At 38.3% G+C, this 17079-nt stretch overlaps 1 protein-coding gene across 1 annotated transcript in view; it reads left to right on the top strand.

The window, feature by feature from the left end:
* Window positions 1-17079, top strand: part of NID1 (nidogen 1) — a 42747-nt gene that overhangs the window by 19307 nt on the left and 6361 nt on the right. Inside the window, exons 11-16 of the mRNA XM_021527091.2 lie at window positions 1020-1163; window positions 1913-2035; window positions 9673-9897; window positions 10504-10676; window positions 12637-12763; window positions 16235-16406. Coding sequence (XP_021382766.2) covers window positions 1020-1163; window positions 1913-2035; window positions 9673-9897; window positions 10504-10676; window positions 12637-12763; window positions 16235-16406 — 964 coding nt within the window. The remainder of the gene's footprint in view (window positions 1-1019; window positions 1164-1912; window positions 2036-9672; window positions 9898-10503; window positions 10677-12636; window positions 12764-16234; window positions 16407-17079) is intronic.

Below are 17079 nucleotides of genomic sequence, written 5' to 3'. Positions count from 1 at the left end.
AATAAATTTCTTTTTAATCCAAAACTTACTTCATCAATTAAAGATATTAATGAGTCTAACAATGATGTCATTTCCTCCAGAGAAACAGAAAAAATGAGTTTTCACATATGGCTCTGATAGAAGATTTTTTTGTTATTTCCCTGCTGACACTCTGGTAGTTTCCATCTGTGTGCTGTGATGAAATGAACATTGTAGAGTCTTGTCTTGGCCCCCTGTCAAATCCTTGTCATAGCTGTGTAAAGACAGCCTCAGTGTTACAGCAGTTGGAACTCTGTTCTTAGATGTACACACTAGACACCCTATTTTCAGGTGTGAAATTGTTATAGTATTTTACCTCCTCCTATTTGAAATACCATGGTTTCCTTCCCTGTTTTCTGATGTAATAGGTAAGCATAGACAGAGCTGCAGCAACATCCTAAAGCAATTTATGTGCAAAGTAGTGCAGTGCCTTCAGAGCCACAGCTGTCAGCATGAAAGAGTTATGAAAACTGCAGGTCTGGTCCCAGATCTGTCCAGTAGTTGACAAACATGTTTATCTGCCACTGAGTGAGTCACAGCTCTTATTTGTTGCCAAGTGACAGCAGCCCTGGGTCAGTACTAGGTTAGTGTAGTAGGTCATCTAAAGAATTCCCAGAACTGGCCACTTAGCTAACATGTGAGATGCCTTACATTTCTTCATTCAGGACTCCTTTTCATAACCAAAGCTGATATGCATATCAGGATCTGTCACTATGGTAGCCTTTCTGCCCCATTCTGTATTAACAAGCACCTGTGAGGTGCTGAGGACAATCAATACATTGTACAACATTAATAAGATTTAACACCACTGAAAGGGGTGATTTCAGGAAAAAAAAAAAAAAATCCCAATCCCCAGAGCAAACTCCCCCCAGTTCCTTGTTTCCTTTCTCTTCTGTAATCTTTCACAGATGTTGTTCTCTCATATGAACTTACTATGAGGCTTAGACTTTGTGAAGGAAAGTTAAGATTTTTCATTCCTCTCTTACACATTTAACCTGCAGCTGTGGAGCATGAGGTAAACCACTGCCAGAGGGGCACACACAGCTGTGACATTCCTCAGCGTGCTCAGTGTGTGTACACTGGAGGGTCTGCCTACATCTGCACCTGCCTCCCTGGCTTCTCCGGAGATGGGCGCGCCTGTGAGGGTGGGTAGCACCATTTATACTTTTGCAGCTTTTATACTCTGCATTGCACTACTGGGCTGGTCTTTGTCATGTCCTATACCTACTTGTCATTTCAAGTAGGAAATTTCATAGTCTGAGTTCTTCGGGCAGGAATTTTTATTAAGCATTTCTTTTCTTCCTCTTGCTTTTGAATTTACTCTTCGATGTTTGATTCATAGAAGGTCCAAGATGAGATCGCTGCAGGAATTGCAGTAGTTGCAGCTGCAAACCTTTGTCTGCTGCAACCGTTTCTACTGTATTGGTTTGAATTACTAAGGTGGTGAAACAAAGTGTTCTGATTATGTAAAAAAATATTGCTTTCTGTTTCATGTCATGAGTGCAGTGGGGGAGCTTTACCTAATCACATGTTGGAAACATGGCTAGCCAAATCCTACTTCTCTTGTTATGTTATGTCCACATTTCCCAAAGAAATTACTTATATGTCTGAAATACTGTGAGTTAATAATGTCTATTACCCTTTGGAATAGGAGAATCCTGGGATTTGCTGAGACAGAGAACCTAAAATACAGGCGTGCTACCCCTTCCCCTTCTTCAGCCTCTTTTTTAATCTCCCTTGCATTTCTGTACTAGATGTATTTCCAAAGCACTGTCTGTCTAATCAGACACCCTAAATAGGAGGCTGAAAATGTGACAGGTTTGTACTTTATTTCATCACTCTGATTTTTCCATCAGAAGGAGCATTCGTCTGAAATTGATCTTTTCTTTTACAGATGTAGATGAATGTCAGCAGGGCCACTGTCATCCAGATGCTTTCTGCTACAACACTCCTGGGTCCTTCAGCTGCCACTGCAAGGCAGGTTATCGTGGGGATGGTTTCCGATGTGTGTTAGGAGGTAAAATTCTATAGTTCTTGAAAGTTGGACCAGAAATATAACTTGGAATTTGGAGAATATATATCTTAATTTGAGTCCCTCTGAAACAAAGTGCTACTTCCACATTGGTGTCTTTATTCTTTTCAAGTCTTTAAAGTTTGGGACTTTACCAAGCTTGTGTCAAAATTGTATCTTGACTGCTATCAATTTTTGTGTTTTGTTTATTCTATTCCCAGCAGTTTTCAGCCCCAGGCTGATAATATCTTTTGAAGTTGCCTTCTGTAAAGGTTTGACAGTGGAGGTGATTTGGTTTGCATACTCAGTAATCACTTCCCATAAAATATCTGGAATTGTTGGCAATACAAGTGAATGCAATATTTACAGGAGAAAGTGCAACATGAGACCAAAGTAATGAGGCTCTTGTCTGCAGTAAGATCTAGATGCCTACATGCCACATAGAGCCTGTGGTCTAGAAAGACTACAGTTTCCAGCTGGCACTTTTTTCTGTATTTATCCAGATCATTCTCAATTTAAGAGAAAGTTCTTTACCCTCTCACTTCTGTTTCTCCATTGTACTTTGAGGCTTGAAGTGTAAAACTCATCTTGAAGGTATGCTTAAAAAAAAAAAAAAGAGGAAAGAACATTGGAGCACAAAGTAGCATTGTTATTTTATTTTAATTCAACAGCATGGCAAACCTATGGGACAGCACTCGGGTTTTGTAGATAGTGAATCTTTCTGCCAGGAAGTAAACACTAACTTCTCAGTATATTCAAACCAAATTCTTCTTCCTCTTAAGATTCTTGCTGGTGGGCATTTCTCAACAGGCTGAAACCCAAACTGTGCAGTCAAGAGTAATAAGAATATCCTAGGACCAGAAGGAAAGAAAGGATTTAGGTGTTTTGGTTGGGTTGTTTTGTTATTTTTTAATAGTGGAGGTGTTTGCTTCAAAGCGCTTGTCTCTGTGGCATGATATTACTACCTGAGACTTAATATTTTTATTTTGCCTCTATATTCCCTAATTCTGAATTACTGATCTTTTTTTTTTTCCACAATTGGATGTGCAGCTTTTGAAACCAAAAGACAAAGGATTGTACAGAGAAGAGAAAAAAAAAATCAAAGTTGATTCTGGTTTTAGATCATATTTATATTACACTTGACCATGTGCACAGTAAGGTGTTATGTGAAATCACTCAGTGCTTGTAGATTTTTATATCATAGGTAAATTTCAGGAGGATTTCAAGTGTTTAATTCTGTGGCATAGCTTTCACCACTTTGTCAGTCTTTTAATATAATTTTTAACTAACATTTCATGCACAATTACCAATGTGTATTTTCATTTTAGTGCTAGATGAATGAGGAGCTAACTGGTGTTTATGACCTGTGTCAAAATATTTAGCTAACTATCCAGCTGATAAAACCAAAATTATTTCTTCTAGAGGAGAAACTTGATGTGAATAATTTGAAGCAAATCAAACCTTAAAGCTTCCAGTTCTTCAGGCAGAAATGTAGAGGCAAAAACATTGCTTTCATGTCTGCCATGTGCCCTTTGTAGATGAAACAGGTGGTTTGGTAGAGTGATATGATATTTGCAATCAGCCAATTAACCTTATTACAGGGACACAGTTAATTTCTTCTGAATATATGTGATGATCTACTTAAGTAGGGGGTTGTTTTGTTATTCTTAACACCTTTTCTTATGCAGTGGTTAGTGTGTCCACTCAACTGCTAAGCACATGGTATTATTTTGCAGTTACTTTATTTTCTACTTATCCTGTACACTTTTTCACTTTGTGCTCAACACAATTGTCTTGAATAGGGATTTTTCCATCCCACAATTTTAATAGCAGAAACAAAATATTTTTAAGAGTTTTGTATCTACTGTTTTAGTGGGTGGAGATCTGCCAGGCTTTGTTAGTCTTCGTATATGCCTGACTGATTTTTTTTTTTTAATATGGTTTTGTATTGCCAGTAAAAGACAGGCTTTAGAAACATGTGTATCAATTGTCTCTGCCCATTAAATGTTCTGAGCAGTATAAAAAAAAAAGTGAGTAGGTAAGAAGTCTCACTTTGCTAAACTGTGACTGAAGCACAAAGTATCGGTGTTGCGAAGCTAGTCTGCAGCAATGGCAATGGTTACAACTTAGGGACTGCTCCCTTCTTAGAGTTAATAGAACAATAGCTGCCCTTGGGGTGTCATCTGCTGCTAAAGCTTTAGTGCTTCTAGAATGGATGGATCCATCAGTTAATAGCTGCCAGGGACAGAAAAACTATACTTTCTGAAGCCTCACAAAAGTAGTTTTGTTTACCCTAGCATTCGAGGTGCTTCAGAATGGAGATTGCAGAGGAGGCTGTATTGTATTCAGCTGTAATTAGAGACCCTGTCTCCCACTTTTTACCCACTAAGGTTTTGATCTAATAAGTCTCTGTGTAGTAACTGAAATGTTTCCTGGTTGTTAATAGCATGGAAAGTTTCATTCATCCAAATACTCAGTTCTTTTTGCTTTTCTCTGTTCCAACCCATGTGTACAATTACTTGCTTGTTTGGCGTCTTTATTACTGTATGAAACCTACTGTTAAGTCTCAATGGCAACTCTTGAAACAAGTAGACTAACAAGAAAAATGGATTTTAGTCACAGACATGGGAATGTCTGTAGGAGTGAGCAGGCAGGTTAATGAAAGAGTTAATGACGCTGGAATGTCCTGCTGCTCCGAGCTATTATGGAAGTCTGTACTTCATTATTTCCTCACGCTTCATTTTTCCATTTCAAAAAAACCAGATGTCTGAGTGTTTCTACCCCTGCAGACCCCAGACGCTGTTTACTAAACAGTAACGAGACTGGATTCTTGGAACTAGGAACGGTTAAGAGCTATTCTCTGATCATCTGTGTGCAACTGGTTTCACATGAGAAACACATGAGGACAAAACTGTAAGTGAGGAATTACAAAGGAAAATGAAGGGACAAAGAGAAACTTTTTTTATTTGGATTTTTAATTTTTTTTTCTATGGCGTCTGAGGACAGCAATTAAAAATGTCAATATAAGTCTTTGAATAAGACAAGTCTATACATCTCAGTTTCTCATCCTTTCACTCACCTTCCATCTTTTTTAAGAAAAGTTCATAAATAATTTTCTACATTGCTGCTACAAGAGCAATCCTCTATGGCTAAAAAATACCTTGAATGTTTGTATATGGATTTAGTTTGGTTTTTTCTCCATTCTGTTTCTTTCTTTACATATGTGAAAAATAGTTACTTCTGTTTTTCATCTCATCTTTCCACATTCAGGCTACTTTTGTTTTCATTTTTACAAATTCCATTTGGTGACTTTTAAATTCCAGATTTCTACTGGTAATTCATGAATCAACTGAAAAACAATGTTTAATATTCATCAAATACAAATCAATCATTTTAGCTGAAGTTCAGGATGCACCATTCTGTGTATCTAGTCTGACTTGTACTGTGTTCCACAGTCCACAAATTCTTCATTGCACATTAGTTCTCTATTCTGCTCTACAGCTTCTGTCTTAAGAGCTTTTTTCTGTATGCTCATTCAATTTATCACTGTTCTTTTGAAGTGTGATTGCTAGAGCTGGATGCAGTATTTATGAATCACCTCCATAGCCTCATACTCTTCTCTATGCCTGTATATTCCCTGTGCTGAATTCTTTTTTATACCATCCCACAATCCCTACAGCACTGAGATGTAATGTGCTGATAGCGTTTTTGGGTTGCACTTTCAAAGATTAATCTATCTTTAGAGGCTTTCCTACACAGTTTATTCCAAGAAATATGACTTTACATTTACATCCTGTCCTTCTCATGTGGCCTGTTTCACTTCCACAAATGATGCCAAGCTATGGTTGTATATCTTCCTCTGGAATCCAAATGATGTAATTAAATTTCTTAATAGGGATATTTACAAGCAATACTAAGGTAATATGGGAATTTACCAAAGATACCGCTACTTAATGACATTGGATTTCTGACTCAGATAATTTCTTCCAGTTTTTAAGTATTTGCCAAATTAAGTGCTTAGTTTCCAAAATGAAACAGTCCTGTGGACATAAATAGAGTGCTGTAGGAAAACACAAAGCTATTGGGTCTGTGTATTACCTTCAGCAGTCAAGCATCAACTGCAGCAAAACGCAGTGAGGATAGGGTTTTACTTAATTTTACAGCAAATGCTGATTGGTGATGTTTAAATGCATATACTGAAAAATACTATAACTTGATCCTGTTGTTAATGAAAAACTGATGTCCCCCCTGCTTTTTTTCATCACTAATAATTACCTAGGTCCTGCTTTCACTGGTTGTTTAATCTCTGGCAGAATGAACTAATCCTGGTGTAACGACATGATCATTTGCATAACCTTTCAAATATGGGTTCCAAGAATGGTGAGAACCTCCTGAAAATCAGGGCCAGTTATCCCTGTATATGGAGCCTTGAAACAGGCGTGGCTTGTTTTCTATTTGCTACAATCAGGTGCAGTAGTAGATGTAGCAGCACCATTATAGCAGGTAGATGTTGTTTGCTCTTTTCACTACCTGTTGTATTTAATGGACTTTTTCTTCATGACAATCACATGATCAGAGGACTCTCCTAATGCTAATTGTTCTATATCTTTGAAGAGTCTTGACTGGATGAAATACTACAGTACTTATGTTAAAGGCAGGCTGACTAAGAAACCACCTTTAGGCTGCTGTAGTGAAGGAAATTTTCTGGCTCTTATGTTTGTGTCTGGATGCTGGCTTAAGAAGTAGCCCTTGTGCTGCCTAAATATGTGCCCTTTCATACTCATTTTGCCTAGCTTGTGCTGTTAGCTCATCAGGGCAGGAAATGTGCTTTATTTATTGTGTCAATCTCATCTTTCAAACTCTGCCATAGCTAGACTAATTTTAGAGAGTTAATCCAGTTTAAAACTTGCAAAATCAGAGCATCTTCTCCTAACCTCACTGAGTAAAAGGTATGGCAGTATAAACAGTGTAAGCAGATTATTTATCCTAACCCACTGTCATCTGTATCCAATATTATTGTGCCTTCACCAGAACACTGGACTAGGTTTCAACTCACATTTCTTTAGGTGCCTCTAAACTGTAAGCATAGTAATCCTGGCCATGATTCAGGGGTAAGAAGGAAGAAATGGAGAAAGGATTCCAAATGCTTGGCTGAGCTGTTCTTTAGTTTAGTAACTTGTTTGGTTTATAAGTTTTAATACTGGTTAAATTCATATTAGGGAGTCAAAACAGTGTTGAAAGATGGGTTAAAATTATTGAGTCAGCACAGATGAACATGGTAACTCTGACTTTATTTCTTTTCAGAATGTCTGTTTGACATAGCTTACTAACTGTACTTGATACTGTATATAAAGTGATCACTAGTATAAGGGGTTTTCATGAGCAAAGAAGTAGTAAACTACACATTTATTCCTAAAAGTGAGTGCCAATAGAGTATTTGCAAATATTTTTATGCAAGTAAAAATTTAGCATTGATGGATTTTTTTAGAAAGAACCAATCATATGCTCTGCCTTCTAGAAATTCAATACTAATTTTGATTTTTTTGACAAGTCTCTTGACTTTAGTTGCTATGTGCAGAAGCAGACCATTTGTGAGAATGGTCTTGATCACTGCAAGATCAGTTCTCTTAAAAAAATACAATCGGAATTCCTGAGTAAAATCTGCAGATATTATTGTGAATATTGTCTTGAAATTAGAATAGACATTGATATTTCAAGGCACCAACAACACTAATATATTTTATGTGTAACCACTGGATCCTATCTGGGAGTGTATACACCCTCCTTTCCATAAGTCATATAGAATATTGATTAAAAAACTGTAACCTGTTGGCATATACCCTATTTTTATGAGTTTCTGATGCAAAGAAGAAAAGTAACAGTTTCTAATTTTTTTCTTGCATCCTACTGAGGAGGAGTTAATAGTGTTTCTCAAAGCTGATAGGAATGAAATAATTAATTTTTTTCTGCACTGGACAAAACTATGTGTGGGGGTAGTTTACCAGTACTTGATGTTCCCCCTGCTTTCTCCCGTGAACAGTGCCTATAAATGAGAGTATAAAATAAAAAAACCTGTGGCAAAGCCATCTGTGTCTATAAATGAGAGTATAAAATAAAAAAACCTGTGGCAAAGCCATCTGTTTACCTGCATACTGCATAGGACACTGAATACATGAAAACAAAATCTGAGACAGATAATGAAAGCTTTCCTACAAGATCTGGTTTTGTAGGTTGATTCAAGGCTCTCCACCACCCACGTTAAAACCAATGCCAAATATTGCAGTTGTTCAGTGAGCTGTTCTCCAGTCATTTATATTTCTCTAATTATGTCCAGGTGTATGAAACTTGTCCAAAGCTTTTTCTTGCATAACTAGTTTAAATATCAATAAAAACCCTTCCTTCTTTTTACAGAACAGAGATTTACACCACAACAGTCTGTAGATGCATGGGATTAGCTTTTTGCTCAGCTAGGGTCAGTCTAGTCTGAGCCACACAAAACTAATCCTGTCCTAATCTTGGCAGTGTAAAAACAAGGAAAGGAGTAAATGGAATTGTAGTGTTAATGGCTCTTCGGCAGACAGTTTGTGCTAAGTATTTCTAAATGTCTGTAGAAATCATTGACAGGGAAAGGGTACTCTTCCATAACTACATCTTCCTCTCCTCTCCTCTCAAGTGTATGCTAAAACCAAGCCAGATTTCTTTGTCTGGAGAAGGAAATATAATATTTTTTTGTATTCTTTTAATTTCATTATGTTCTTTGGCTTCTAGAAGATGTGTTGATCCAGATGACTTTCCCACCTGCATGATAGATATTATAATAAGAAGGTGTACATTTTATTTCAGACCATTTAGTAAAACTAAAACATAAAGAGCTGGATCTCTGAATGTCCTGATCTGACATCTGAAAAGTTTCTTTCCTCTGTAGTCTCTGCAGTAATATATATGCATGTGATGTAGCCAGTGTGCGTGGTATGTTTCTCCATCCTTCACCAGACAGTGGACTAGATGCTCCTGCAATTTCTTTCTTAGATCTAGAAGAATTGAGTGCTCAAACTTCATAACCAAACTTTAAAGACCTAACATAGATCATAGCAATTAATTGCTTCACCTCCTAAGATCTTTAGAGGATTTGGCATCTGCCTCATGTTGTGGTTTTCTCTTGTGGCTTTGAAGGAAATCTCAACTTTTAGCATTACAAAAAAACCTTCAGCAGCTGTAGGGTCTGTCAAATTAGTCACATTTTAAAGCCCATGGATAATTGCCAGTAAGTAGACTTCAGGGTCAAAAGTCAGACAGAATGTTCTTGCTCATTTGCTTCAAGGAGAACAACCAAGTTTTCCAGCTCCTGTTTATGACCTTTCAGTGATGGAAGATGCAGGGGACTTGTTTGTTCTCTTATAAACTAGGCAGTGAGAGATAAAATAAGTTTAAGGCACATATGTCACACTTACATAGGGCAGACTTGTTGAAGCTGTTCTGAAGTCACATGCCTTCAATGTTTGGAACAGTGTCATGCTCCACTAGAGGTAAGAATTCTTGTGTACAGGGGGTCAGTAGATGTTAACTGTTAATGGACTGTAGTTATTAGCTAAAGCAGAAATGTTCACTGGGGTTTGTTTTGTTCTGTTCATTGTTTTCCCCAGAAGCAGAAAAGACCAAATGCCAGCATGAACGTGAAGCAGCTCTTGGCAGTGGAGGTGCTTTCTTCCCAAGGGGTGTAAGAGCTGGTCACTTCATTCCCCAGTGTGATGAGCATGGGAATTACCTACCCACTCAGTGCCATGCTGGCAGTGGATATTGCTGGTGTGTGGATAGGGATGGAAATGAGATTGATGGCACCAGAAGCGGTCCAGGAGTTCGACCACCATGTAAGTGGCTGAAGTAGTTGTTTCTTGTTGGTATCTCTGTCTGAGTGCACCATCTCCCAAATGTGGGGTTTAGTCCTTCCATGAGCTACAGCACTGACTTGGAGCAATGCAGATTTCTGCTGTCTTATGCTCTTCAGTGATCCCAGCATACACTTTTCCTTCAGCCAGGGTACCTGTACAGCTCTGGTAAGCTTCTGAACAAGAAAGTTTTCTAGCTTTTTCCTTGCCTTGAAACAGTGAGAGGCCCAGATAGTCTCTGCCTTCTGGGAGCTGTAACAGCTGACTTGCCTCAGGAAATGAAGGATGTTCTTCCTACGACTTCCTCACTTCAGCTGCAAAATAAGATAGATTTTTCTAAACATTTGAAGTAAAGAACAATTGCAGAGGCAAACATGAAAAGACCTATTATGTCAATTGCTCCTTCTCTGTCAACCAAGAGGAAGATTTTGGAAGCTTTTTGCATCTGATTGTAGTTATTGATGTTTGCTTATAGGGCTGCTTCCTTCTAAAAATTCTGACTGTAATTGTGTCTCTGCAGATAATAAGGAGCCTTGTTGTGCTGCACAAACTAATTTTTTGCCCATCTCTTTCTTCTCTATTTACAAGGTCTGAGCACAGCCGCTCCCGCTGTTGTTGTTGGGCCCTCTGTTCGACCAGACACGGTACCTCTGCCACCAGGAACACACTTGCTTTTTGCCCAAAGTGGTAAAATTGAACATGTTCCACTAGAGGGAAATAATATGAAGAAAAATGGTGCAAAAGCACTCTTGCATATTCCAGTAAGTAATTTACTATGCTAAGTCCATGTTTTTTAGAAGATTCCTGACAAAAATGAAAGCTGCTGTTTGTCTGCATACCTCAATTATTTAAGTAGAAAACACAATTTTTACTCTTCATTAAAATTTCAGTATCCCACCAATTTGATACTGAAAATTCCTGACCTGACTAGTCAAAAATCTTAAACTTAAGGTATGCAACAAGTAATTGTTTCCTTTTAAAGAATGGCTCACAATAGATCACAAGACAAAAATCTAATTTCATGTGCCTCCAGCAGCTCTTCATATAAACTACTGTCTGTTCATACTTCTATTAAATTTCTGACTCTGGTATAAATGTTTAGGAGATGTACAATATCAGTAGATAGAGATTTTTTTCCCCTTTTTTCCTTTCCTACTCCCTCAATGTTTTTTCCTAAGTCTTAATCTATTCCTGTTTTTTTTTCAGTCAGTTCTCTCCACTTCTTGGCTACACATATATTTTTCTTTCTTCTTTTTTTTTTTGCTTCCTTCTTCATGTGTAAGCCCAGTGGGTGGTAGATCTTTTTCCCATGCTTCTTACTACTGTCTTGAGAATCTTTTTTCCTAGAAAATTAATTCCTGATACTGAGAACCTCTCTTTTCCACCACCTGTGTCACTTGCCAGCCCTTTGCAGTGGCAGTTTCATCGCATTCATTTCTTTTGCCCAAGGCCTAGGATTTCTGGTTTCATTCCAGTGTTGCTTTATTTAGAATAGATGTCAATGTCAAGTAGCATGCTGATTTCCTTTTTTTTTTCCTCATATATTATAACGAGCAGTTACTAAATCAAATACTGGCTAAATTACACACACTCACTTCATTAAATAGTACCATAAATTGCTGTGATGTAAGGGCAAATCAGCTTTGTCCCTTTATAAAGTGCTGCTGCACTTTAAAAAACATCTAAAAAAGTAAAAAGTCTGAAGGTGATATGATTCTGAATACATGTCACATAGTCTCATTATTTACTTGATCTAACTTTAATTAATTAATTAGAAGTATTTTGAGGAAAGAACTTCCAGGAGATAAGATGCAATTCTTTCTAGAAACTTCCAATTAAATGGAAACTTTCAGTCTCTGCTAGCATTTTTGACTTCGTATTGTCTGTGTTGTGTATTTGCAAAGTGTTTATAAAGGTGTTTATACTGTTTTGTAACCCACAGAATTAATGTACAATGATGAATAAGTGCATCTGTTTTAATTCATGGGTTTGGAACATCTTTCTAAGAAGCTGTGTTGCAAAAGCAGAGCAGTGACAGTCTTGGGAATCCATGTACAATTGTTGCTTTACCCTGATACTCCCTTTGATTTGCCCGGGGGAGGGAGTTTGAACTCTAAACCTAAACTCTAGTCCTGTCTTCTTTCTGCCTGAAAAATTGCATTTAAATGTTTCTTGTTACTGAGCACATTGTTTCCACCACAATGATTTACGTAGTACTTGTTTAAGCTAACTTTTATTTTAAAATCTTACTTTGCTAGAACTTTTTAGATTCCAATGGTGCTACATAGGAAGTGTAGCCTTAATTCATGACTTGGATGTCAGTGTAAGTCAGATTTGATGGAAGTCATTATTCCCCCTTAAAGGGAAAGAATGAGAGGAAAAAGGTACATGAAGCGGCAACACAGTAAAATGTCAACATGAACTTTTTTTAGATGGGTATGCAGATGAAGCTGTAGAAGTTGAACAAACTTTTCAGTACTAATATCTCCAATGCTTCTTTGAGATAATGATGAATGATCTCTGCTAATTAAAAGGGACTTTTAACTGAAAGTATTTTTCTAAGATATTTGACAGTGATTTTCTTAGCCTCTCCTCCCCTTTTCCCACCTTTCCTCAAGAATTTTATTTCTTCAAGCTTGAAACTTAAAAGCATAAGTTATTGCTGCTGATGAGTAACTGTTGTTTATCCTAAGCTGATCTAACTTGCCTGTTGTCCAACAGGACAAAGTTGTTATTGGAGTTGCTTATGACTGCGTGGACAAGATGGTTTATTGGACAGACATCAGTGGCCCTTCGATCAGCAGGGCCAGCCTGCATGGTGGGGAGCCAACAACCATAATCAAAACAGGTAACAGCACAAAAGTCTTTCTCTAGGAGTGGTATGAGACTTGAATTTAGTAATATGTACTTCCTAGGTATTGTCTGAGCTGACTCAGAGCTGTGTTTATATAGTAACATGGTATACTATCAGGGGGTGTCTTTGATTTTTGTTATGGAAAGCAAGTTAGGTGCTGGATAGCTGAGATTTTGCGACATGTAGTATTTTTTTTTTTTTTTTCTCTCCGGAACTCTACCTGTTAGCTGTCTGCTCTGCTGAGAAAGGACTGGTGAGCATGGAGGCTGAAGAGAACTCCTGCTCTCTCTTCCTTTGGCTTGGGGATCAAACAGCTGAAGAGTTGTTAGAAAACATTTCAGCTGTGGCTTTCCCATGCCTGCTACTCAAGTGAACATGGAAAGTAGTAAAGCCACCTTGTTTGATTTTTACCCTTTGTAGTTGTCCAAGGATTTGAGCATTGGTAATGGTAATGGTGGTAATGTGGAGTTAATGCTTATCCAGTTTTCATCTTGTTCTTACAGTCTTTCCTTCAAGACTGCTGCTATTGCACTCCATGTTAATATTCATTAGAAGGGTTAAGTGCAAGCCCATGCATCTTGGATGTTAAACCCTTTTATTTCATGGAAAGGGCTAAGGGGAAGGACAGGTTTAGAGAACAAAGTGAGTGGCTAGGGGAGATGTCATTAAAAAGAAATGCATAGCAAAAGTAGCTGGAGGCACATTTTAAACACTAGTGCCCTCAAGATCCTAGAACACTTGTGAAGGCAAGATACTGGAAGAGGTCACCTTTGCTTTGAATCCTTTGCAGACATTGTTACAAAAACTTGTGAAATTTATTTTAGAAAAATGATCAGCCAGGTATAAAACTCTACAATAAATTTGGTTTGGTTTTCTTTGGATGTGTAGAGAATCACTGCCTGAACTTTGTGCTTTGGAATAGTCAATTGTAGGACTCCATTCTCTTAGGGTCAGCAGACAGATTGGGTGGCTTGGATCCTACCATTGTCCTAGGAAGGAGAAAGGGGGAGTTTAAGGCCATCTATAGCAGTCAGAGACCCTGCAAGGCCTCCCTGGTGGTTACTCACCTAAGACAAGAAATGCCTAATCACAATGACTGGACCAAAGAAGCCCCTCTTTGACATTTTAATAAGGATTCAGATCAAAGTAATAATGAATATTCCGCATTTGAATGGATATCTTCTTTGTGGGCCAAAACTGAAACTTTCAAATTTCAAACTTTCAAATGAAATAGGAAAAGGCCTCCCCCTCAGAAGACTTAGGAGAATTTTTTTGTTTCATTTTGATCTTTGCCTTCTTCCTCCTGTGAGCTCCAGCTGCTTTCTTCAGTTCATGCGTATTTTTGTGGAATGTACTACATTTTTGGCTGTTTCTTTTTAAAGCTCTTGTGATCCAAGTTGTGCTGCTTTGCAGAAACACTGTTTAATTGTGGAGCCCCATCCAGTTCTCCTTTATCCCTGCAGCTGTGGAGGCTGTGGAGGCTTTCTCAGCCCTGCAGCTGTGGCAGTAGGTTAGGAAGCAGAGCTTTCCCTGCTTTAAAGTAATTGCTTAAAGTCTTATCGGCTGTGTATGTCTGTACAAACCTGCCCTCAGGGACAGAGCCTCTGACTGTATCAGGCTTGATGACAATATAGCAAGAACATATTTGTGCTTCTGGAAAGACTGGTGATAAATGAAGCTTTGAAATATTCCCTTACCCCTCCCTCCATGGGGGATAGTGTTTTCTGGCTCATTATCAACCACACAGAAGGGACATTTACTTTAGACTTCTCTAAATCTTCTAACATATGGCTGACATAAGGAAATTGAAACAAGGAAACTAGTCAGGGAGCAGGGGCTCTTGGGAATCAGTGACAGCAAACCTTTTGCCTGCTACTGTCTTGTTTCCTAAAAGACTCTGGGAGCTCCTCCATTACCATTTAGTCAGTAATCTTCTGATCCCAGACACTGGGCACTGTTGCTGCCGTCACCTCAAGAGGAGGCCATCCTCAGCAGACGCTGCCACTGGCAAGGAAAAAGTAAGAACATTTGAGGGTCTGAAGTATACGTGAGGTGGTTTATTGCAGCTGACAGGCTTAGCTTCACAGAAGCACTTAGAGAAATAAAGGAGTAGTGTGAAATCAGTGTATCTGAGTCAAAGTGTGCCCAAGAGCCCTCAGGGGGCATAAAAAATGCCTGTTTAACATTTACTTTCTTGCCCATCACCCCTTCCATCCGGCCATGAGCTGTGAGTCAGAAACAATGAAATGCATCTTGTTTGTTCCTTTCCACCTCTTCAGAAATTAATATAAACTTAAAATGCCATGTGTGCAGATAAAGTGTAATCCACTGGAGTGGGAGAGCAGAGGATGCTTGAACTGTTGTGCAATTGTTACAGCAATATCACAATAGCAAAATCTAGAGAGTCCTATGTTCTAACATCCGGAGCCAAATGCCTTTTCGCCAGAAAGGTTGCTTGTGTCACATAATGTTTGTTTAATGGCTGTCAGTGAATAAACCCAAGAATTAAAAGAAGTCTAATACATTCCATTCTGTGTGTGGATCAGCATTTGAAAGGTGCTTTTTTTCAACATCTGGCTGGTTTAAAGGGTCACTTTTCCTCTTTTGGGGAGTGACCATGTACAATTCTTTCCTCTTCTTTTGGAACTGAAATTGAATGAAAATAGACCTTTTTTTGTAACTTGTCTTTGGCTTCCTTAAATTCCTCATGGTCTGCCTGCTTTTTTTTCAATGGAGCCTTGATAAAAACAGAGCAGTTTCTCATAGTGGCTGAATTAAGCTTTATACATTTTTTTTCTGCGTCCTGCACCCAAGTTAGAAATTACTAATGCTAGAGCAGTAAGGTCATTATCTGCTATTTCCTGTTGCTTTTGGAACAACTAATTGTCCAAGGAAAACTGTGCTCATGCAGTACTAAACTGTGTTCCAAAAAGAACAGCTCTGCAAAAACAAAGAACTAGATCTAGATGGCATCAGTTAGTTAATGTCATCGTCTCTAGCATTTAGAATTTTATTTTGTTTAATTGTTGCCTCACTTAGCATAAATTCAGTTGTCAGAGGAGTGCTGTGTATGCCAGTACTAAGGAAGGAGAAACATTAAGGGTTATAAAATCCATTTTATGGCCTTCTAAGTATGGTAGAATAAGATTTTGACACTATCTGCTATTCCTTTTCTGTTATAAACTCCTATGTTTGCCCCTGCATGTACAGTTTCGATGTGTGGTGAGTTTGTTCTGCATGGAACTTTTCATTTTATGCCTTTATGAGAGTTTTGTGTATTCAAACTTTGAAGTAAAATGCATGTTCCTCTTCTGAGTGATATAAAGTAGTTTTTGTTGGACCACAGCCAGAACACTGAAGAAAACTTATCTCTCTTAAAGGCTATCGTTATGGAGCACTGAGGCTAACAGAGTGTATTGGGAATAAATATAATGGCTAGGAATGTTTGTCTCTGTTCTCCTGCAGACTTGGGAAGTCCTGAAGGGATAGCTGTAGATCATCTAGGTCGCAACATCTTCTGGACTGACTCTCAACTGGATAGAATAGAAGTGGCCAGGCTGGACGGGCGCCAGCGTCGCATCCTTTTTGACACTGGCTTGGTGAACCCCAGAGCAATTGTCGTGGATCCTGTGAGAGGGTATGAATGTGTTGTCAAGAAACACATACAAAGATTTATTTTATTTATCTGGTTATTTAATGAACAGTGTTCCACACAGAACCCCAGTGATGGAGTAAGGCTCTGGGTTCAGGTCAGGCATCATGGATTAAGCTTAGGTCAAGCATCATGGACTTCCATCTTATAGTAAATTTTGTGTGTGTGTGTGTTAAGGAGCATACAACATGGGTGCCATTGAGGGACCATGCAAATTCTCAGGCACAGAATGTCCATCCAAGGAAAAATATCCTATCACTAAAAAGTGGCTATTAATTGTAAAACATCAGAGAGTTAATGGCCCTCTCTTGGGATCTCTGCTGAGGAAAAACTACTCTGGTTCCACTCGGTGTTGCTTTCATGGTATGCTGAAAATAAAAATATTATTTCAAATGGGTCCCAAATGCATGCCAAATACTCTTGCTTTAGCCTGAGCAGACATGATGGGAAGTGAGATGAAGAACTTGAAATGTAGATGTAGATTTTGAATGACCCTCAGAACTGTTGAAATATAGGTATTTTTGGCTAGCATAAGCTAACCAATGGAAGTAAAGCATTTCTTCTTATGTCTGTGCTTGCTCCTTTTGTTTTTAATGGAAGTATATTTGCTCCATTTTTACTACACTTTTTTGACTTCTATATCAAAGTGCAATATGGC

Source organism: Lonchura striata, chromosome 3 (assembly GCF_046129695.1).
Source record: "Lonchura striata isolate bLonStr1 chromosome 3, bLonStr1.mat, whole genome shotgun sequence".
Lineage (NCBI taxonomy): Eukaryota > Metazoa > Chordata > Aves > Passeriformes > Estrildidae > Lonchura > Lonchura striata.
This window is presented reverse-complemented; position numbering and strand designations above follow the sequence as displayed.